At 42.0% G+C, this 24,841-nt stretch overlaps 1 protein-coding gene across 4 annotated transcripts in view; it reads left to right on the top strand.

Annotated features, from left to right (window-relative positions):
• Positions 1–20,223: 20,223 nt before the first annotated feature.
• ANKRD28 (ankyrin repeat domain 28) overlaps positions 20,224–24,841 on the top strand; it is a 186,778-nt gene continuing 182,160 nt past the window's right edge. For all 4 annotated transcript variants that reach the window (XM_060298628.1, XM_030876381.2, XM_060298625.1 and 1 more), the window contains exon 1: positions 20,224–20,578. Coding sequence is in view for 2 of the 4 variants with exons in the window: in XM_030876381.2 (XP_030732241.1) it covers positions 20,552–20,578 (27 nt within the window). In the remaining 2 variants the exon portion in view is untranslated. The remainder of the gene's footprint in view (positions 20,579–24,841) is intronic.

The raw sequence follows: 24,841 nt of genomic DNA, 5'->3' as shown, positions 1-24,841 counted from the left end.
TTTGTAAAAATTTTATCAAGAGTAGTTTAATAGTGCACCCCTTCAGAGCATCTTTTCTATGCCTTTGCAAATGTCACACCCTTTCTAAGTTTAGATCAGCTTCCAATATTTTATCCTTTGCATTTTCAGTCAAATATCCTTGAGAGTTCCTTTAATGTGACATTTTTGCTGTGTACTTCCTCTGGGACATCACCCTTTTGGCCACACCCCTCATTTATGTTGATAAATTTGCTTACTGGCTGCATAAACTTTTTTTTTTTTTTATTGGCCGCACCATGCAGCATGTGCAATCTTAGTCCTTGACCAGGGATCGAACCTGTGCCCCCTGCAGTGGAAGTGCGGAGTCTTAACCACTGGACTACCAGGGACATCCAGCATAAACTTTCCTGAATAACAGCAATGTCAACATTCTCAATATAGAAATATATATATTACTTGCAGCCAAAATAATCCTGATACAGGAACAACTGTTACTCTCACTGTTGTAAATTCCATCCAAAAACTACCTGGTGAGTTCTAAATCAGACACAGTAGTAGAATTTGAAGAGAACTGTATGGAAACCTCTGGCGCTTGCCTCTGGAAAAATAGAAAATCGTGTTGTATGAATGCACCCATTCTATTGAATATATTGAATACTGAAGACAGTTTTATGGAATATCGACTACCTAAAATGCCAGTGTTTTTCTCCCGGTTCCCCTATGCACCACAAACCTTCTAGATTGGCACTAGAACCTATCTACCCTTCTAGGAAAAAGAAAAGAGGGGCACAAGGTCAGAGTTTCGGGAAAAGCCAGCTGGACATGGAACAGTTTTGTTAGGTCACTATCATCCAGGCCAGCAAATCAATAGAGTCTCACCGGGCAGGTAGCAGTGGCTTCCTGGAGCACCGTGTTGAATAGGACTTTGAGGCTATGTCTAGGTTCGACAAAAAAGAGCACTGAGATTGATTGGCAATGTCTGTCAGAGTTAAAGGAGAAGGGAGTGAGCACACTTGCTTTGTACGGGTCATTTCTGGCCTGGAGCCTGGTTCTCAGTTGGAAGATCAGATATTCACGTTTGCCAGCACATCAAAAGATATTTGATCAGGGTGTGGGGGTGGGGCGGGGGACTGGCGCAACCAAATTCATAAGACACTGATTTATAAATCAGGAGGACAGTTTATTGACTTAAACTAGAAATATAAGTGTGCACCTGTTTTGAAGTTGGACTCTGTGTGGCATAATGAAGAAACTCGGTCTTTGGAGTCAGGCCCACCCAGCTTTGCACCATGGCTGCATTTCTCACCAGCTACATAGCTTCTCAGACCACTCTGTTGATAAGGACATCGATGCTGTGTCTGAGACCAGAGGAAAAAAATGTCCTGATTAATTAACTATTTCTGAAGCAGTCAAGGTGGGGGGAGTGGGGGTGGCTATTTTTGGTATATATTGCTGTATGTTCTAGTTTTCACTAATCCATGTATTCTCTTCCGATAGGAAAGCCTAGTTTCTAGAATTAAAAATTGATTTTTGAGGGGCTTACCTGGTGGCGCAGTGGTTGAGAGTCCGCCTGCCGATACAAGGGACACGGGTTTGTGCCCCGGTGCGGGAGGATCCCACATGCCCCGGAACGGCTGGGCCCGTGAGCCATGGCCGTTGAGCCTGCGCGTCCGGAGCCTGTGCTCCGCAACGGGAGAGGCCACAACAGTGAGAGGCCCACGTACCGCAAAAAAAAAAAAAATTGCTTTTTGAATATGGATATGAAAGATGTTTGCTGCAGGATTTTTATGGCTAGTATCATCAATCTATCTTCACCATACAAACACAAATGACACATGAATAAGAAATGACGATTTGTGCCTCTGGATACCCACTGTCCTGCTCAGAGCTGGAGGAAAAAATGGTCAAATTTTGTCTCCTGCCTACCCTCCATTTTATATACATCTTACATACCACCTGTGCTAACAGAAATATAACGCAAGCCAGAAAGGTGAGTCACATAGGCTATTTAACATTTTCTAGTAGGCACAGGGAAAAAATAAAAAGTTTTTATATGTTTTCACAAAAATTTTATCATATAGTTTTATTACCCATTATACCTTGTCCTACATACTCTCACTTAGAGGTTAATCTTTTTATTTAGCTATTGGCCTCAGGTGACTTTGGCTAAGGATTGCTATCTCAGAGAAGGAGACCAGGGCCCTGGTCCCCTCCAGGCTTAATCTCCCTAGTCTGCACTTGCCCCTGGGCGGCTGACAGGAGCTGCCCAGCCTGGCATTTGTGGCTCTCTTTGTGGAGCACTGATCTCTCCACAAGCACTGCTCTGGCAGGCTCTCAGTCAACCTAAACTGTTTTTCTACTTTGGAGTCTCCCAAAATGTCCACTATAATCGTGTATTTTTTAAAAGTTGGACAAAAAGACAGGTTTCTTTCTTCTTCATAAAGCTGCATTTATGGAAGCGAACCTATAGTTTTCAGATTCAGTACGTCTGGGCTGGGGCTGGTGCATTTGCACTGCTAAGCGTTCCCGAGGGACCGCAATTTGCTGGTCCAGGGACCACACTTTGAGAACCACTGATATATATCATTCGTTTCGTTGGAGGAAGGAGATGAGACACTTTGGTATTTGAAAGTAAAAGAATTTTGTAAAGTGGAAAGCATCAGGTTACACCTTTCCTCCAAAATAAGCCAATCCCAATTCTTTGTTATTCCTTCCCCAGAACCAGCATCTTAGCATGCTCCAACAGCCCCTCTTCTAAAATTTCTCCCCCAGCCTCCTGCTAGAGGCAGAGCACCCAGGTCCCTCCTCTGTCCTGGCACAGACCTCGACCACAGCCCTCTACTGTTCCATGGTGCGGTAAGCATCTGGGCATGCATGTTGACAGTCTTTCGGCTGGCAGCACCATCTCCCTAATGCTAGAAGCTCTCATGGCAGTCACTGGAACAAAGAGTGCTGAATGATTGAGTGAATGAATGGCATGTGTTTGGAAGAGAAGAAGGGGACTATTTACATGTTTGTTAAAACTTCTCCTAAGTGTAAGAGATAACAATGACAGAGGAAATTCTTTTTTTAACTAAATTAAATTAAAATTTTTATTGAAGTATAGTTGATCTACAATGTTGTGTTAGTTTCAGGTGTACAGGAAATGATTCAGTTATATATATCCTTTTCCAGATTCTTTTCCCTTATGGTTATTATAAAATGTTGAGTATAGCTCCCTGTGTTATACAGTAGGTCTTTGTTGCACAGGAAATTCTTAAAAAACAAAACAACGAAAACACCTGGACCTCCTGAGAACTCATTGTAACTTTAAAATCACTTACATGGTGTCAATCACCCAGAGTTCAAAATACCCATCATCGTTCACAGACACGATTTCCATTTGACATAGATGCCGTGACTTGGGAGTGATGGACCTAAGCTGTGATATTCTGAAGAGAATGGATTCAGTGCCCTTAAAACACAGGGTCTCAGGGGTCCTTATTTTTTATTTTAACTTTATTTTGGAAAATTTCAAATATATACAAAAGTAAAGAGGACAACATAATGAACCTTCATGAATCAACTGTCCAGAATCAATAATTTTCAACTCATGACCAACTTGGTTTAATCTATAACTTCATCCACCTCACCAATCCATGTAATTCTTTTGAAGCAACTCCCACTGTCATATCATTTCAACCATAAAAAATGTCAGTGTGTACCTCAAATATATGACGATTCTTTTAAGAAGATAACACTATCATTATCACACTTAAATAACAAATCCTTAATATCATTGAATATTCAACCCATGTTTACATTTTCCCATTGTCTCATAAACTTTTTCAGTTTATTTGTTCAAATCAGAATACAAACAGGTTCAAAAATTGCAATAGGTTCATATGCTCTTAAGTCCCTCTTTTTAATCACTAGGTTCCCATTCTATCCCCTTTTAAAAAAAATTTTTTTATTTGTTGAAGAAACTGGATTGGTTATTTTATAATGTTTCCCACAGTCTGGAGTTTGTGGATTATATTCCTGTGGTATCATTTACCCTATCCCCTCCCTCCCCCTACAGGAAATAAATTTCTTTTGAAAGTATTGTATTTTATCCTTTCATTAAAAAAAGTAAATTAAGGGACTTCCCTAGCGGTCCAGTGGTTAAGACTCCATGCTTCCACTGCAGGGGGTGCAGGTTCAATCCCTGGTTGGGGAACTAAGATCCCACATGCCATGCAGCGAGGCCAAAAAAATAAAAATTAAAAAAAGTTAAATAGTAACATACCATACTACATGCACTTTTCTCTGCCTTGCTTTTTTCACTCAACCTTATATCCTGGTGATCCCTCCACAGCAGTTCACAGAGGTGGTCCACAGTCCTTTTTTACAGCTGCATAGTACTCCACCACATGGATGCTACATAGCTTATTCATCCAGTCCCCTACTGATAGACATTTGGGATGTTTGAAGTTTGTTGCTATTACAAATAGTGCTGCAGTGAACAGCCAATATATCTCTTTGTATTTTTGCCAGGATATCTTTGGAATAGATTCCTAGAAGGGACACAGCTGAGACAAGGGATAATTGCATCTGTAGTTTAGCTAGAAATTGCAGGCACTCTGCTTTTAAACGTAATGTGTTTCTAGAAGTTTTGTCATAAAAGGAATTCTGGAACAGATCCTATTTTAGTTATCTATTGCTAAATAACAACTAACTCACAAAAGTAGTGGCTTAAAACAGCCCCATTTATTATTTTCTCATGACTGCAGTTTGGGTGGGGTTCCTCTGGGATGGTTTGTCTCTGCTGCATCTGGTTGGCTGGGACAGCTTGGCTGGGCTGGAGAATCCAAGATGGCTTTATTCATGTTTCACACCTCAGCTGCAGTGGCTGGGATGGCTGGACGCTGGCTGCGCTTCTCTCTCTCCATGTGGTTTCATATTGTCCAGAATTCCAAGCTTCTTAAACATGGTGTCTAGATCCCAAGGCAGTAAAACTGGAAGTTGCAAGGACTCTTAAGGCCCAGGCCCCAAAGTCATATGACGTTACTTTGACTTCTACTGAGCACATCTCAAGGCCACCAGATTCAAGGGGGAGGGGAACAAACTCCATCTCTTATTGGGAGGATGATGTACATGTAGATGATATACGTAGAGAGATGAAAGAAATTGTTGATGGCCACCTTTGCAGACAATTTACCACAGACCCCAACTGCATATATGTGTTACACAAACCACAAACGCATGCCCTGTTCTTATCTACTTCAGCGTCAGCAGACTGTGGAAAGGGTCCATAAAGGTGGTGAGAAGTGAAACACCTCTTTATACTGAAGGGTTCAGTGTGTGTAGTGGTAAAGCTCTACAGGGGGCCCAAAGTGGAGATAACATCTGCCACGCAAAAGGGAGAAAGTCCTCATTTGAGGCAGGGCACTTGATCACCTATCTAGAATGTAAACCTATCAACAGCTATTGTATTCATTCACTCTGTCTGTGTTTATTCAAGAACACTGTTCCATGCTCCAAGAGCACAGCGGTGAACACAACGGACAAGGTCCCAGCTCTTATGGTACTTACTTACATTCTAAATGGGGAAACACAGAACACGATCAGGAATAGAAAGATAAATAAGAGAATATCCTGCCCTTGAGGAAGATACAATGTAGCTGAAAGTAGGGGTAAGCAATGATGACCTAGCTAGAACCAAGTAGAGATAATGGAAAGACAAACAAACACAACTTTGTATGAGCAGAGGGAAACCCAGATTAGGGCACCTGCTCTGCATAAGTAGCTACAACACCAGCCAGAATGTCTGCAGAGGTATGGACAGTAATGAGAAAGACAGCAGTTCGGAGGAAAAGAGAGGAAGGGAGGGAGCACTGTGGCTGGGGGAGTTGGGGAATTCTGCAGATGGGAGAGATGCACGGCGGGGACCAGCCTCTGCCTGGGTACCTGACGCCATATTGGTGGGTCCCAGGGGGACCTGTGTGATTAAAGGTTCTCACCAAGAAGGCTTCCCCCCAAGGTGGGCTCCCACTACTTGTTGAGAGAGGGAGAAAGACAAAATGGGGACTTAAGACTGACAGATTGACCTGGGAGGTAGTGCTGTTCCATGTAAAATATCACAGTCAAAGGTCAAGGTCAAAGGTTCGAAGGTCAAAACTGGAGTCCCCTGACAGGTGTTCAAGGCTTGGTCTCTGGCTCTCACCTCCCCATGCTCTCCCTTGGTGATCTCACTCAGTCTGCGGCTTTCCAGAGCATGTAAATGCCAGTGACACACAAAAGATCTTCAATGCTGACATCTTGCCATACTTACATATCAACCGTTAATCGTACAGCACAGGGAACTATAGCCAATCTCCTGGGATAAGCCATAATGGAAAATAATATAAAAAAAGAATGTATATATGTGTATAACTGAGTCACTTTGCTGTATAGCAGAAATTAACACAACATTGTAAATCAACTACACTTCAAAAAACAAAAAAAACCCTACATACCACTCAGAAGCCTAATAGGCAATGTAAGCGTCACATGGCCAAATTGGAATCCTTGATTTTTCCTGCAAAAAAATCTATTCCTCCCCCAGCTTCCCTGTCAGTGAGTGGCACCTCCAGCACCAAGGTACTGGAGCCAAAACACTGGAGGCTTTCTTGACTCCTCTCTTTTTCTAACACCCCACATGCAGCCGATCAGCTTGCCCTGTTGTTCTACCTTCAGAAGAGATCTCAGATTCAACCACTTCTCAACACTTCTTCCCCTGCACCAAGCCTCCATCACCTCTCACCTTCTAACAGATCTCCTGCTTCCTCTCATGCTCCCCTTGGTCTATTCCCTACCCAACTGCCAGAGGAAACTTTTAAAACTAAAAATAAGGTCACAGAATATCCCTCATTAAAACCCTCCAATGGCTTACCACAGCAATTAAATGAAAATTCAAACTCCTAACCTCTCATTTGGCTTACAAGGCCCAGATTATTCTAGTCCCTGACCTGGGCTTCAACCTCACCTTATGTTACACTTTCCTGTCCTTGCAACGCTCCAGCCACAGTGGCCTTCTTTATGTGTCTTAAACATGCTTAACTTACTGCCTCCTTGGAACATTGCTCTTTCCCCTCCATCTCTGTGTGGCTGAAAACTCTTTTTTTAGGTCTCACTTTCTGGACAACTGTATCTAAAGGAGCCCATAGTTCAAATTCACTAAGCAGGGCAAAAGGGTACAGTGATGACAAGCTCTTGTGGTACTTACATTCTAAATCAAGGGAATCAGAACCTGGTAAGGTATATCCTGTTACCCTGCTTTACAGCCTTCATAGCATTGATTGTATTCTGAAAAATATCTTACTTACTCATTTTTTTATTATGTCCATCTCCCTGGTTCAGTATACATTGGCAAAGGGAGATAGGACAGGGCTCTCAGCTATCTTGCTCTGTACGGTACTTCTAGCCCTTACAATAGGGCCTAGCATACAGCTGGATCTCAGTGAACTATATGAGTGAATATAGTTAACTATATGAGTGAATGTGCTTGCATATATTAAAATATATAGGAGTAAATTACAGTTACAAAGGAAGAATCTGTTATAGATGAAAAGCTGTTTATATCCTCTTCACCTCAATTATATTCTTCTAAACCTTGACCTCCAATCCCACCTCAACATTATGTTGATGTCAAGGGTTATTGGACGCATTCATTACATTTGCCATCAGGGGAATAGACATCAGCCTAATTACCCTAAGGTGACATACACTTCCTAGAGGGCAACATACCTCTTTGCTTCCCGTAAAAATATATTCTTTCAGGGTGGTGTTAAATGTAGATGTTCCAGTGATGGGTTCTAATGGCATTTTCTTTGGTCTTTGACACGAGCAGTCATGACCTAGCCAGAACCAAAGAGACATAATGGAAAGACAGACACAACTTTGTGTAAGTGGAGGAAAACAAACACAGATTAGGGCACCTTCTCTGCACCCTATATGGACTAATACAAATAACAATGAACTTGATTTAACAGTCTGATGCTGAACAAACTATTTTGTCCTTCATTACAGAAAGAATTTCCTCTTTCTGTAACATCTAGATAATCATGCTTATTCTTCCTGACTTCCTTATGATAGGTGTATTATTTTGTATCGCAATATTAGGTGCTGAGGTCTCTTGGGAATCAGTTAATCCATATCCAAATGTGGCAACTGAGGCCAGGTGAGGTTAAGTGATTGACCCAGGCTCACAGATAATTATTGGCAGGGCTGGAAACAGAGCTCAGATCTCAGGAACCTCAGGCTGGTGTTCTTTCTGCCTCACCATACTGAAACGTTTGCCCTGTGGTTTAGCTTCTTACAGGTGAATGCATTACCTTCAAGTTAGCTCATACAACTCTTGATGATTATTATCATCATTATTTTATTATTATCTTGATAATTCCTCTCTCCCACAGTGCTTAGTTGGTCACATATAAATAAATACTTATTGGGACTTCCCTGGTGGTCCAGCGGGGAAGACTCCATGCTCCCAATGCAGGGGGCCTGGGTTCGATCCTTGGTCAGGGAACTAGATCCTGCATGCCGCAACTACAAGATCCTGCAAGCGGCAATGAAGATCCTGATTGCTGCAACTAAGATCCGGTGCAGCCAAATAAATAAATAAATAGATAATAAAAAAAGACTTATTAAATGAAGGAATAGTCTGCCATCAGTCCACAATACCCGCCACCCCTCCCTGTTGTAATCATCAGCAACTTTCCAGTTATCTCCCCACATTCATTTGCACCTGCCTGTCTCTCCATGTGACCAGCTTTTCTTGGTAACTTTGACAAGCTCATAAATGTCCACCTGACAACTCTGGCCACTCAATTTCCTAAACTCCTCACCTCCAATGATCTTTTCCTCCACCCCATATTAGGTACCCATTCCCATGCTCGTATAACTCGAAACCTTGATTTTAAGCACTCCATTATTTGACCGTTGCCTCCTGTCTCCTAGTTCACTTATTTTAATACCTGCACTCCAGCCACTCTCCAACCCCAGCAGGAACTCTGGTCCTTTGGCCCCATCCGTTTTTCACTGTCCTTCCTCTCCTCACTCTCTTCTTCATCCAGCTAGACTCCCTGGTCCACCACTGTCATCACTTCTTCGTGTACATCCACAACACCCTTGCCATTTTCTTTCTCTATCATGCTTGCCCAGAAAAACTCCAGTCCTGGTTAAAGCCAACTCTATACTTTGTCCTTACACCCAAGCATTGGAACAAACCTGGTTAAAACAGTCATAACTTGCTGTTTAAACTTATGATCATAAATTATAGGAGGGCCCTCGGCAGTGCCTAGTAACTCTTCATGTCCTTAGTCTACCCTCTCTCACTCTTCCAGAGGCCCAGTCCTCAGTCTTACCTGATACTCTCACCTACTGATACTCTGGGAAGAAAATAAAACAAAACAAAAGAGAGCTAATAGCATCTTGTCCAATAATCTTATCTTCTCTACTCTCCCAGCCTCCACGCCTTAAGATGGTTGAAGTGTCTGTGCTCTTAATTTAGGCTAAATTTTCTGTTGAGACAATTCTCCACGTGTCTCACATTTCTTTTGTTTCAGGCTATCTTATCAAGGATGTTTGTAGAGTGAACAGCTTTGGAGATAGAGATAGTGTCTCCCTTTGGAACCAACACCAGGGATGCTTACTGTCCAGTGTAATAAAAATAATGTCTCTCTCTGGAGCAAAGGACAGGTATGTCTACTGCCCCATATAAAAGACTGGGGTTTGCTGAGTTCAGATTTCCTTACTTGTAATGCAACCCACTGAGTGTGCAGGTGTCACCTGGCTCTCTTCACACTGCTCTGTGGGAACTGAGGTTCAGGAAACTGATGCAAGAAAATTCTGATACTCTGGTTACCACTCTCGCTGTGAGAAATGAAGTCCTTTGTCTCTGACCCAGGAGTCTCACATTTTCTGCCAGCATCCATGAAATTGTGACAGGCTAACTTGTTAGCATGCAAGTAGGGTAAAGTCTCAGACACTTCAGAGTTCTTGACATGTTCTGATGCATCCTCTGAACCGCATCTCATCCCCCCCTGCCTTCTCAAGGACTTTGCTCCTGCAGGTATCTGCTCTCTCCTTCGCCTGGTCAATTTTCCCCTTTCGACTGTGTCACTCCTCAGCCTATACACAGGTAATAACTCCCACCTTAAAAGACAAAAACAACTTCCCTTTGGCTTCTCATTCCTCTCTATTTACTGCCCCACTTCTCTGCTGCCTTTTAAAACAAGACTACTTGAAAAAAATTGTCTGTACTCTTTTCCCGCACTTCTTTACTTCTCATTCCCTTCAGATTTTCAATGACACAAGTTTCCTGAAACCCTTCCTAAGGCTGTCAGCCACCTCCAGAGAGTCTAATCCAATGGTCAATTCTCATTTCTCTTTTTATTGGACTTAGCAGCACTCACCAGGTGACTACTCTCTTACCTGAAATACATTGTCTTGATGTGTGTTTTCTTATCCCACTCAATCTCTTTTGCTGGCTCTTCCTACTGTACTGAGGTTATGTGATCTTTGTTCTTCATTCCATTAATACAGTATATTACATTAATTGATTTTCAGATGTTAAACTAACCTTGCATTCCTGAAGTAAATCCAACTTGGTCATGGTATATAATTTTTTTTTGAATGTTGAACTTGATTTGATATTTTGTTAAGGATTTTTGAATCTTTGTCCATGAAGGATTCGTCTGTAGTTTTTTTTTTTTTTTTTTCTTGTGACAGCTTTGTCTGCTATGGTATCAGGGTAACACTGGCCTCATAAAATAAGTTGGGAAGTGCTCTTTTTGGTCTTCTGAAAGAGTTTATGAAAGACTGGTATTATTTATTCTTTAATTTATTTTATTTATTTTTATTTTTGGCTGTGCTGGGTCTTTGTTGCTGTGTGCAGGCTTTCTCTAGTTGTGGTGAGGAGGGGCTACCCTTTGTTGCAGTGCGTGGGCTTCTCATTGCAGTGGCTTCTTTTGTTGCGGAGCAGGGGCTCTAGGTGCTCGGGCTTCAGTAGTTGTGGCATGCAGATTCAGTAGTTGTGGCTCTTGGGCTCTAGAGCGCAGGCTCAGTATTTGTGGCACAAGGGCTTAGTTGCTCCACGGCATGTGGGATCTTTCCGGACCAGGGCTCTAACCCGTGTCCCCTGCATTGGCAGGCGGATTCTTAACCACTGCGCCACCAGGGAAGCCCTATTTCTTCTTTAAACAGTTGATAGAATTCATCAGTAAAGCCATCTGGGCCAGGGATTTTGTTTGTGAGATTTTAAATTACTAATTCAGTATCTTTACTTGTAGGTTTAGTCAAATACTTTATATCTTCTTGAGTTGGTTTTGTTTGTGTACTTCTAGAAATTTGTCCATTTCATCCAAGTCTTTTAATTTGTTGGCATTAAGCTGTCAATAATATTCCCTTATAATCCTTTTAATTTCTATAGGGTAGGTAGCAGTATCCTATTTTCTTTCCTGATTTTGATAATTAGTGCCTTCTCTTTTTTTCTTAGTCAGTCTAGTTAAGGGTTTGTCAATTTTGTTGATCCCTTCAAAGAAGCAAATTAAAAAATTTTTCTCTATTGTTTTTCTGTTATAACCTTTATTATTTACATTTATTATTTCATTTATTATTTCATTAATAACACTTATTATTTCATTCTTTCTGCTTGCTTTGGGTTTAGTTTGCTCTTTGTTTCCTAGTTTCTTCAGATGAAGCTTAGATTTTTGATTTGAGACCTTTTTCCTTTTCTGATATAGGCATCTAAAGTTATACATTTCTAACCACTGCTTTAGATACATCCCATAACTTTTGATATGTTGTATATTTTTCATTAAGCCCAACTTATTTAATTTCCCTTGCGATTTCTTCTTTGACTTTTGGGTTATCTAGAAGTGTGTTGCTTAATTTCCAAATATGTCGTGTTTTCTCAGATTTATTTGTTATGGATCTCTAATTTAATTTCATTGTGATCAGAGGACATACTTTGTACAATTTTAATATTCTTTATTTTATTGGGACTTATTTTGGTCTTCAGCATATGGTTTATCCTAGAAACTGTTTCATGAGCACTTGAAAAGAAAGTATGTTGCAGTTATTGAGTGGAGTGTTCTATAAATAGTAGTTAAGACAAGTTGGTTGATAGTGTTGTTAAAGTCTTCTCTAGTTGTTCTATCAATTATTTAATGTAGGGTGTTAAAATCTGTATTATTGATTGTCTACTTCTCCTTTCATTTCTGCTGGATTTTGTTTCATACATTTTGGGGTTTGGTTCCTAGCTGTATGTATGTATGTATGTATATATATATGTATATATATATATACACATATATATACACACACACATATATATATACACATATATATTTATTTATTAAAAAATATTATTTATTTATTTATTTAATTTTTTATTTTTGGCTGCATCGGGTCTTAGTTGTTGCATGCGGAATATTTCTCTGTGGTGCGCGGGCTCTTCATTGCGGTGTGTGGGCTTCTCTCTAGTTGTGGCGTGCGGGTTTTTTTCTCTTCTCTAGTTGTGGTGCGCGGGCTCCAGAGCGCATGGGCTGTGTAGTTTGCGGCACGCAGGCTCTAGCTGAGGTGCATGATCTCAGTAGTTGTGGAGCGTGGGCTTAGTTGCCCCGCGGCATGTGGGATCTTAGTTCCCTGACGAGGGATTGAAACCACATCCCTTGCATTGTAAGGTGGATTTTTTACCACTGGACCACCAGGGAAGTCCCTATATATTTATAATTGTTATATCTTCTAGATGTTTTGACCTTTTATCAAAAATGTCTCCAGTAATATTTCTTGTCTTAAAGTTTATTTTGTCTGATATTAATATAGCCACTCTAGGTCTCTTGTGGTTACTTTTTTTTTCTTATTTTTTAAAAATTGAAGTATAGTTGATTTACAACATTGTGTTAACTTCTGCAGTACAGCAAAGTGATTCAGTTATACATATATATACATTCTGTTTATTTAATATTCTTTTCCATTATGGTTTATCACAGGATAATGAATATAGTTCTCTGTGGTATAAAGTAGGACCTTGCTGTTTATCCATTCCATATGTAATAGCTTACATCTGCTAACTCCAACCTCCTACTCCATCCTTCCCCCAACCCCCTCCCCCTTGGCAAACACAATTTTGTCCTCTATGTCCGTGAGTCTGTTTCTGTCTTGTAGATAGTTTCATTTGTGTCATATTTTAGATTCCATATATAAGTGATATCACATGGTATTTGTCTTCCTCTTTCCGACTTACTTCACTTAGTATAATAATCTCTAGGTCCATCCATGTTGCTGCAAATGGCATTATTTCATTCTCTTTTATGGCTGAGTAGTATTCCATTGTATATATGTACCACATCTTCTTTATCCATTCATCTGTTGATGGACATTTAGGTTGCTTCTATGTCTTGGCTATTGTGAATAGTGCTGCTATGAACATAGGGGTGCATGTATCTTTTTGAATTATAATTTTATCTGGATATATGCCCAGGAGTGGGATTGTTGGATCATATGGTAATTTTATTTTTAGTTTTCTGAGGAACCTCCATACTGTTTCCTATAGCAGCTATAACAACTTATTTTTTTTTACATCTTTATTGGAGTATAATTGCTTTACAATGGTGTGCTAGTTTCTGCTTTATAACGAAGTGAATCAGTTATACATATACATATGTTCCCATATCTCTTCCCTCTTGTGTCTCCCTCCCTCCCACCCTCCCTATCATCCTTCACTTTCAATCTACTTATATCTCTGAATCCCAGGTGTGTCTCTTGCTGACCTGTAACACAGAGTTGGAGCTTGCTGTTTTATTCAGTCTGATAAAATCTGCCTTTTGAGTAGGGTGTTTAGTCCAATCACATTTAATGTACTTATTGTTATAGTTAGAATTTCTTTTGCTATTTTGATAGTTGTTTTCTATATGTCTCATGTCTTTTTTATTCCAAGGAAGTAATGAAATCATGAAGTGCCAGTGTATTTGTAAACTACTTAATTTCTTGCTAAATAAAATATGCGAAATACAGAAAAATAGAAGGACTCATACATCTGTCACTCAGACATAACTTTATTTAATGTTGAAGGATATTTTCTTCCAGAGTTAATTTTTTTTTTCTATTCAGGTATTTGCTTGCTTGATTTTTAACAAAGCTTATATCATACCATTCATACAATTGTATATTTTTATCTCAGGCAGTCTATTATATGCATTTTCCATGTGTTTCAACTACAGAGGAGCAGTCATCAGCAGAGAGATAATTGAAGCAGTTAAGCAGAGACCCCCTTAGAAGAGCTTTTGACTCAATGAAATGGTTCTGAGGGCCCTGTTGTTGAAATAAGTCCCCTTGTCAAAGAACTGGACAGGTCCAAGGGTTGGTTTGGAAGACAAGATGTCTGAGCAGCACCTGTTGCATCATGAGTCTCAGTTATACTTGGTTCTTAGTTTCTTACTTTGTGAAATATAACAAAGGAAAGGCATTGTCTCCTGTATGTTTGGTAAAAATCACCTGTAAAATGGCTGGATTTAGTGTCTTGGAGAAGCGGTATGAACTATTTTTTTTTTACTGTTGATTATGTGTGTGTACGTGTGTGTTCATGTATAAATCTCACATGGTATCAAGCTTATTGATTTTATGGTATTCTAACGTTTTGTCTGCTTGTCTATTAGTTTCTGATGGTGCAATTGCCAACTTCTCTACTTAGTTCCATCAAATTTTGCTTTATGTGGTTAAGTACACACAAATTCATGAATGTATTGTGACTGTGTATCTTCATGGGGGATAGTTTCTTTTGTGATTCCTACAAATCACCTCTTTATCTCTATCAGTCCTTCTTGCCTTAAATTCTTATGCCTGATATTAATGTTATTAGGCAAACAATTTTGGGGTTAGTATTTTCTTGGTATATGGTTTTCTTTAATTGCCTTCCCCCAAACTTTTTGGTAATATTTTCTAACCATATATCTTGCAAACAGCACATGGTTGGATTTCTTTTTTTAAAAATCCAGTCAGAATGTATTTGTTGTGTTGTTGTTGCTTTTTAATAGGCCTAAACCATGTATATTTATTGTGATTAATAATATACTTGGACTTCTTTATACAATCTTATCTGAGTTTCCTATTTATCATAATTTTAGTTTGCTTTTCCTTTTCTTCTTTCTTGCCCGCTAATCTGGTAACTAACTCTTCTCTAGGTCATTTTTTTTTTCTCTCTCTCCATAGGTTTGGAAGCCACACATTCTATTTCTCTTATTTTGGTGAGTCTCCTATGTTTAATATATATACCACTAAGGGGCTCTGTCATATTCAAGGCTGCCATAATCTTTTAAATAGCCTTTCTATATTTGGGATAATTCCCTAGTCACAGATCCCTCTTCCCCTGTGTAAAACTGAGAACTCAAATTTCCTGCCTCCCTTGCAGCTATGATGCAGGCCTACAATACTGGCTCTGCTAACCAGAAGCACCAGTGGAAATATGAGGATGTGAGGATACAAGCTCTGCACATGGCTCCCACTGTCCTGGTGCAGGTAGAGGCCGATATCCAGTTTGTGGAGGTGGCAGTGGCCGCAAGACTAATTTTCTGACACAGAATTGGCATTGATGCTGATGGCAGGAGCAGATGAAGAGAAGTTGAGCTCCTGGCATTTGGTGTTTGATGGGAGCAGCAGCAGTTTCTTTATCACACCAGCTCTATTACATGGTTTAGGGCACTTTTTCTAGAAGCTCAGCCCACACTTGTTTTTTCAGCTCTCCCAGTGACTCTGGGAGCTGTTGAAGATCGATTTAACGAATTCTTGCTTGGATTTTGTTGTTTGCAACAAAAAACTTTAACCAATGTAATAGTTTGTCAAAGTCTAAAATTTAAGACTGCCTCACTCCTTCTGAATAAAAAAAGTTGTCTTTAACTCAGAACTCCTTTCTGCCATTATCTACCACATTTTTATGGGCTAATAACGTAATTTCACCTGGTTTTAAAATTCCAAAATACGGGTACTTAAAAAAATACTACTGATTTAGATTAACCAAGATATTCACTGATTTATCTGTTTATCCTTCCTTCTCCCACTCACTTATTCCTTTTGGTTTCAGCTTTTTGCTTGTTGGAGTATATGCTTTCGTATCTTTTTCAACGACCATCTGTGAGTCCTAAATTTTAAAAATGTGTTTATTTGGGCTTCCCTGGTGGCGCAGTGGTTGAGAGTCCGCCTGCCGAGGCAGGAGACGCGGGTTCGTGCCCCGGTCTGGGAAGATCCCACATGCCGCAGATTGGCTGGGCCCCTGAGTCATGGCCGCTGAGCCTGCGCATCTGGAGCCTGTGCTCTGCAACAGGAGAGGCCACAACAGTGAGAGGCCTGCGTACCACAAAAAAAAAAAAAAAAAAAAAAAAGTGTTTATTTTATTCTTCTTCTTGAAAGATGGTTTAGTCAGGAATAGAATTCTGGTTTCTCAGGATGGACTCTCAATACATTGAAGATATTTCCCATTGTTTTCCATAGCCTATTGTTGCTAATAAATCTACTAACAGGTTGACTGTCATTTCTTTTAAGATAACTTGACTTTCCTCAGCGGTAACTCTGAACATTTTCTTATTGTGTTTGGTATTCTCTAATTTCACTACTATGTATGGGTCTCAATTTAAAAAACTTTGCTTGAGCCTTAGCATCTTCCTTTGATCCGATAACTCATTTTTCTTCCAGTCTGACAAATTCTCACGCATCATCTCTATAGAGATTGCTTCTCCTTCATACTCTATTTCCTCCAGAAACTCTTTTATATGTATATGAGGTTTTCCAATTCTATGCTCTAGGTCTCTGAACATATCTTTGCTGCTTTGGCAGTTTATGATATGCATTTTCCATGTATTTCAGGCTCATGATAAAATCCATTTTATAATATAAGGATTATCTGGCTCAAAAGCCATCAATAGTTGTCTACTTCCTATCACATAAGCTATTCTTTTGGCTTTCCAGGTCCTCATGCATCCAGGCCCTGTCATTGATTAGCTGGGTAACAATGGGCACACCCCTTCTTTGGACCGCAGTTTCCTAACCTAAAAAGGTTACTGAAAAACTTAAATGATGTAAAGCATGTAAGGCGCTGGCAAATGCCCACTGTGGTTGTAGTACAGTAAGTAAACTTGGGTGTGGCTGCCTAGCTCACAGCAATTACCCTGGTGGTCACATCTACATGACATCTTTCCTCCCACTGTTTTAAACATGAATTCTCAATGGAAGCTGTCATCAATTCTCAGACCTTGCTTCTTTGGTTGTAGTGATTGGCTGAGGCATGGGCACATGAGTCTAGCCTGATTAGTCATTCCTTGAGACTTTTAAAATTTGAGATTTCCTTCATGACTGCACAGTACTTAAGATGTGAGTTGAGCTGCTGACTGCAGTAAGGGAGAATAAAAGTGACCTTTAGAAAAGGGTGGGGTGATAAGGGTGGGACAGAGAGATTACTAATACCATTCAAGTTCCTGACATCATCAGCTTTGATGACATGGGACTTTTCAATACTACAGATTCCTTTAATATTTAAATATTATATATATATATATGCCAGAATAACCTTATAATAAAGATTTAAAAAATAGTATCAGAATTTGGATATGAATCTTATTTCATTTTATTGCTCAATGACATAGATTTCTTATTCCTATTTTTCAGAATGATTGTCACCCTCTCTCCAGCTATGGAAATGTAGTTGCTGTAATAATAACATTAAATTTGAATGGTTCTGCAGAGTTCCCACAGCCTTTCATACCATTATCTTATTTGATTGCGTGAGATGAGTAGGCCAGATAATGTTATGCTTAGATTTTACAGATAGTGAAATTAAGATGCAAATTGGGCTTCCCTGGTGGCGCAGTGGTTGAGAGTCCGCCTGCCGATGCAGGTGACGCGGGTTCGTGCCCAGGTCCGGGAAGATCCCACATACTGCGGAGCGGCTGGGCCCGTGAGCCATGGCCACTGAGCCTGCGCGTCTGATGCAAATTAAATGGTGTTCAGGGTGGAGGAGGGTGAGAACCAAGCTGGATATTAAGCATTATCTATTGGGAGCTTGGAACCTTCTATGTGCAAGTTGTCAGGGATGGTGCCTTGTAAAATACTTTCATTAATTAATGTGAATTAGAAAATCTCAGAAGAGCCCTGAAAACTTTCATTAGCTCAATCCTAAAACCTATTAAAATGCATACTTGGTCCACAATTTACGCATACTCTCAAATGCACTTGTTTTCCCCAAAGTGAATCTTCCTCTTCTTCCTAATCAAGTTTCTGTTATGCTTTTAAATTCTAGAACTTTTAACTCAGAGGAGAGGTTTTTGGGGGTGGGCTGGGGGAAGAGGGGGATGTATTAATTCCTGGCTAGACATCCACAGTGCTTAATAGGCTTGTGCATGAATGAGGGTAAATTCTTACACTCCTGGACTAAGAACTCTGTATTGGACATAGCACATGGGTAATTGTTTACAAAGGTGACTTGTGATCAAAAAGTACTCTAGCAATATTATCACAACATCTCTGTTGCGGAAAACTCAAGTGTTTTCACAGTATTAACTCCTTCACCCTCACTGAACTGATAGGAGAGGCAGGGTGGGAAACAGTATTCCTATTTTATGTGCAGGAGTTGATGAAGTAAAGGGGAGAGAGGTACTGAGGATGCAAAGCAAGAACAGTCTGGCTTCATCATGAGTGTTCCCTCACAGTTGTGAGGATCCCTCCATTTTAATTTGAAAATATAATTTATGATGAGGAATGTCATTTTAGATAATTGTTTCTATAGAATCAAGTCTTTGGTATGCCGAAGAATATTGGAAGGATCATGCTATTAGTCAGCAGTGTTTTTCATGTTGCATTCTGATATTTTCATTTTTTATGGGGCTAAAAGAAGTTTTTTGTTATAAGTGCAGCACTATAAGACACTGACAGCCCTGGCATAGGTCCCCTTTTCTCCCGACTGCCATTAGACCCAAATCGATCCTCTAAATAAAGTCTGTCCCAAGAGACACAATTGATGTAGGGAACAGGGAACTTTTTAAAACCAAGCCTGACGTCACACATTCGTGTTCTAACCATCTGTACCTTTTATTAACCAAGGGCTGGAGTCGCCCGGGCGGACAGACACAGGCGCACAGCAGTCTTCTCCCACACAAGCCTGGAATGGCAACAGTGTGTTGTTGCCTAAGAAAGAAAAGCCGTTTCAGAGCTGTGGGGTGGCGTGGGGGCGTGTGTAGCAGGGGAGTCATTCCTCTCCTCCTCCATCCAAGGATTCTATTTATTGGCAATCCAACACATCTTTTTTTTTTTTAAATTGATTTCTCTCGAGTGGGAGGCAAAACCCTTCAGATGCAAATGAAGAAAGGGGGAAAATGCAAGCCAGGCAGGAGGATTTGGGGAGAGAACCACAGCCTTGCTTCGGTTTGGAACCGCGGGTAGAGAAAGGCTTAGGCGTCCACACCAGTTTGGCTGCGAAGGTGCTGCCTTTCTGCTCAGAATGCCAGCATCGGCCCCCTCCCCCACGGTTGCTGCCCGCGGGAGGGCGGCCCCCCCAGACGTCCCCTCTAACCTCCCCAGGTCCGGAGGGGCGCGTGCCAGAGAGAAAAGGGGCGCTCTTTCTCCTTAGACAACGTGCCAGACTCCGCCAGTTCACGCTCCCCTCCCCCTCCCTCCGGCCCTGCCCTCCTGCCCGCCCCCCAACCCCCGGGAGGACAGCCGCTTCCCGGTGACCATCTCTCACCCCACTCCCTTGGCTCTTGCATCCTGCGGAAGCCCAGGGGCGAATCCTCACTCCCCCTCCACGTGCAAGTCCTGTTCGCCACCCTCCCCTCGCCGCTCCCAGGACGGCAGCAGCCCCCAGGTGCCCACCTCTCACCCCCTTTCCGGCCCCTCACCCCTCACCCAGCCCCTGCAGTCTCCTCCGGCTTTGGGGAGCGTTCTGCACGCTCCCTCCACGTGCGAGCCCCAGGCAGTTACCCCCCACTTCCCGGGACCCGCACCTCAAGCCCGGGCTCCTCCCACCTAGCCCAGGGCGCGCGCCCTGGGCACCTGGCTGCCCCTCCCCCGGCTCCGCTCCCTCGCTCGCCCCCGCCCAGTGCGCCCGGCTCCGCGCCCACCCTCACCGCTTCCTCCCCCGCCCTTGCCCATCCGGGAGGCGGGGCCCGAGCGAGAGAGGCGGCGTGGCCAATGGGCGCTCGTCTTACTCTGGCCTCTCCCCCGCGCGGCCGCCAATCGCGGCGGGCGGTGGTGGTAATATTGTGGAGTGGAGTTTGGATGCCGCGGCTGCCGCGGGCTGGAGCGGGGCGGCCGCGGGGGCTGCCCGGCTGTCTCGAGAAGGGGGCGTGAGGCGGCAGCGGCTGCGGAGACAGCGGAGGGAAAAAGGAAGAAAGGAAGGAGGAGGGCGGGGAGTCCTCGAAGAGGAGGTGGGATCCTCCGGTTCCTCACCTCTCGGCTGCGGAGGGCGGCGGGGAGGCGGTGCCGCCCCCTGCCCGCGGACTCCTTAGCTCACTGCCGCCGACCCGCCGCCTCCGGGCGCAGGCGAAGCTTCTGGGGCGGGAGCGGTGGCCGGGCGGCGCCGACCGCCATGGCGTTCCTCAAACTCCGCGACCAGGTAGGCGAGGGGCGGCAGGCCCGGGGGTGGGAGGGAAGGCGGGAGGAAGGGGGGGCCGGCGGTGTGGGCCGCTGGGCGCTCGCTCGGCGGGGCGGTGCGAGGGAGGCGGGGACACCTCGGGGGTCGCGGCGGCCCGCCTGTCAGCGCAGCCCGGCCGGGGGAGCCCACGTGCCGCCTCCGGCCGCCGCCGGCGGAGGGGCGGGTCCGCGCTAGTGCCGGGCGCCCGCGTCCGGGTCCGCGCCTCCTCTCCAGGTGAGGCCGGGGCCTAACAGGTGGCTTCCCGCAGCCAGGCGGGGCGCTGCCGGCGGCCGTGACCGAGGGTCACGACCTTGCTGGCTTGTTGGAGTCGCCGGGTAGTTCGAGGCCGACTCTCTGGGTCAAAGGAGATTTTGCTCAGGGAGTAGTTATTCAACGTGCAAGTTCCCACACTTGTTTTCTTCTGACATCTTGTGCACCATCTTGGTTACTTTTCTTGACTCAGGAAGAGCTGATACAAGAATACCTGAAGTGCGGTAAACTGTCATGACTCTTGGATTGAGGAAATATTTCGTGTCTAGGAACGAAATCGCAACTGTATCAGAATTACTTGTACACCTGAAAACGTGGAACGATGTAACAAGGCTTTCAGGCGATGCAGAGGTTTCCAAACATCTGAATCTCTCCTTGAAGGAAAACGGAAATTAACGTGTGAAATATACCGAATCGCAGTAGACTCCTTAGTGCTGAGAATTTATCTTTGCCATTTGTTTTTCTGAACAGAAGATAGTGAACAGATTTGAAGGGAAGGTAATTGCATGTATTGGGAAACTATTCCGAAAGTGAGTTCCCCTTTTGAAAAACAGTGAGGGAAAAACTTGAGAGATATTTTTCAATGTTGTCTTAGTGAATATTGTACCTTAAATTCTGAATCTAAGTAGTGTCATTTAATAAGTGACTTTTCTGTTTAGGCTGATGGCTGAACTTGTGTATCATTTGGTATCAGAAAGTTTTTAGTTGGTGTTAACATCATCAGGACATGATACTTTGAAAAACCCTAGTGTTTAGTCAAGCTTATACTTTGTATTTCAAATTGTGGAACTGCATTGTCCAGTATGATAGCCACTAGCCACATGTGGCAACTTAAATTAACTTTAATTTTATTATTTATTTATTTATTTATTTTTGGCTGCGTTGAGTCTTTGTTGCTGTGTGCCGGCTTTCTCTAGTTGCAGCGAGCGGGGGCAGCTCTTCATTGCAGTGCACGAGCTTCTCATTGCAGTGGCTTTTTTTTGTTGTGGAGCACGGGCTCTAGGTGCGCGGGCTTCAGTAGTTGTGGCTCTCGGGCTCTAGAGCGCAGGCTCAGTAGTTGTGCACGGGCTGAGTTGCTCCTTGGCATGTGGGATCTTCCCGGACCAGGGCTCGAACCCGTGTCCCCTGCATTGGCAGGCGGATTCTTAACCACTGCACCACCAGGGAAGTCCCTAAATTAACTTTAATTTTAAATAAAATAAATTCAGTTCTTCATTCCTGCTAGCCACGTTTCAGGTGCTCCATAGCCCCACGTGGCTCTTGATTATGGTATTGGACAATACAGGTGTGGAGCATCTGTATCATCAGAAAGTTCTGTGGGGCAACACTATTAAAGAATAAGAGGTAAAGCATAAACCAATTCCTGTACAGTTAACTCACGTTGTACTCTTAATGGTGTGTAACTCAAGATCCAGGGTCTCCACTAATCTTTACCAATCTAATGGCACCTTGTGGTTCCATAACTTATAGTTGAGGTAACAATTTTTGTTTTGTTTCTCGTCTTACGCTTTTGAAGAAAGTTGTTTGGATTATGTGTGTTAGAAATTTGGTGAACTTTTGGGAGAGCATCTCATTTTATTCACCATCAGATTTAAACAGAAACAGGATTGTATTTTCAGTTGGACATAAAATCCAATTGCACCTTTGCATTTGTGTATTTAGGAATTGCAGTTGTGAAACAATTGTGATGCTACTCCAGTTTTATATAATATCTATTAATACTTGGTGGTAAAGATGATATGTAAAATGTCACCTGTAAACTTGAAGGTATTTGGGCAAGTTAATGAAGTGGCATGGCTGGGGCCGGGGGGCGGGGGGAAGAACCTTGGGGTTTACCTCTAATAAACTACTAAGTAATTGGCTCAGGAAGGGAATAGCTGCTTTTAGAAGTCATCTTATGTGTTGATATTTTATTAGCTGTTAAAAGCGATGGTACAAATGAAATGGAATGCAAATACTATTTTAACCTTTCCCATCTACAGGACAGGCGGTTCAGCTAGACGAATTATTTTATTTGGAGGAAAGGAGGAGATCTGTTTAAGTACACAGAATTTTAAAGCTGAAAGGTAGTTGACATAGCATTTAGCTCAGTCCTCATTTACACTTGAACTAGGAGGTAGTAGAATCTGCTTTTCTATGTTATTTCCATGTACACCCTGTATTTTGCTTTTTTCCATCTTTGTAAATACAGTCTATTACATAGAAGCTAAACGTGGGTAGGGGTTGTTTTTCTTTGTGCATATAAGCATCAGGGGGTTCTAGGTGGTTTAAACATAAAATCAGTGAGTAAATAAAGCAGTTCGTTTTCATATCCAATCAATGACAATGAGTAAGACAGCTTTCCCTCATTTTGTGCCAACACCAATATGGGGGTAAGAAGTTACTACTGTGCTATTTTCTATTACTAGGTGAAAATAACTTTCAATTGTAAATGAAATGAAAAGAATTTGTTTCCTGTTTTTAGGAAACATCCCTGGATTTTTTCCCCCACAAAAAAGTGTTTATAACAGCACGAATCTGTAACAGTTGCAGGGTTTTATTCAACAGGTGTCACTGTCAGGTTTTTTCTCTTTGCAGTTACTAAAAATGTAATCATACATGGTTACATTTAAAATTTATTTTCCGGCTTTATTGAGATATTATTGATATATAACATATGTAAGTTTAAGGTGTACAGCTTTGATTTTATACATGTATATATTGTGAAATGCTTACCACAGTAAGTTAGTTAACACTTCCATCCCTTCATGTAATTACCATTCGTGTGTGTGTGTATGTGTGTGGAGATAACATTTAAGATCTACTTCTCTTAGCAGCTTTCAATTATGTATATATAATAGAGCATTGTTAATTATAGTTACCATGCTGTACATTAGATCCCCAGATCTACTCATTTTATAGCTGGAAATTTGTACCCTCAGACCAATTACAGGCTTACATTTTATCAGCAGTGATTCATAGTATACCCTAAAAAGAAAGGTAGATGGTCTTTGTTTGGTTCAGGGGTAACAAACTCACAACTGGGGAGTTAAATGGCGGCTGATACATGGCTTCAGTATCTAGGACACAATAGGGAGTGATGGGGATCATGGCAAATAGCAGGTATGTTAGCTGCTGTTCGCTCCAGGCCATTGTTTCTGTGCAGGTGTGCCTAGTATTTTTAGAACTCCAGTTTTTTGTAGGAAGCCAGAAATACAGATTCTTATGAAAAATTTCTATTTATAAGTGTTGGCAAGTTGGTAGATAACATTGAGAAAAATTCAAAGCCGTGGTTTTAAAAAAGGGGACCAGTTTATAACCACTAGTTTAGATCAGCTTGAGGAAACAAACTGTTATAAAATTAGATTCCTATTAAAAAACAGTTTTCTCTGAGATAAAATAGCCAAAATGGTCATAAACTTAAAAAAAATTGAGATATAATTTGCATACCATGAAATTCACCCTTTTAAAATGTTCAGTAGTTTTTAGTATATTCACAAAATTGTACAACCATTACCACTGTCTAATTCCAGAACATTTTCATCACTCCAAAAAGCCATTAGCCGGACTTCCCTGGTGGCGCAGTGGTTAAGAATCCACCTGTCAATGCAGGGGACCTGGGTTCAAGCCCTGGTCTGGGAAGATCCCACATGCCCTAGAGGAATTAAGCCCGTGTGCCACAACTACTGAGCCTGTGCTCTAGAGCCCACGCTCCGCAACAAGAGAAGCCACCGCAATGAGAAGCCCGCGTGCAGCAATGAAGACCCGATGCAGCCAAGAATAAATTAAAAAAGAAAAAGAAAAAGTCTTTAAAAAAGCCATTAGCAGTCACTCCTTGTTCTCCCCTCCTCCTACCTCCTGGCAGTCACTAATCTACTTTCTATTTCTATGAATTTGCCTGTTATATTTCATATAAATGAAATCATACAATATGACCTTTTATGTCTGACTTGTTTCACTTGGCATAATACTTTTAGCGTGAATCAATTAGAAACT

Source organism: Globicephala melas, chromosome 4 (assembly GCF_963455315.2).
Source record: "Globicephala melas chromosome 4, mGloMel1.2, whole genome shotgun sequence".
NCBI classification, from domain to species: Eukaryota; Metazoa; Chordata; class Mammalia; order Artiodactyla; family Delphinidae; genus Globicephala; species Globicephala melas.
The sequence above is the reverse complement of the archived record's forward strand: the minus strand, read 5'-3'. Positions and strand labels throughout refer to the sequence as shown.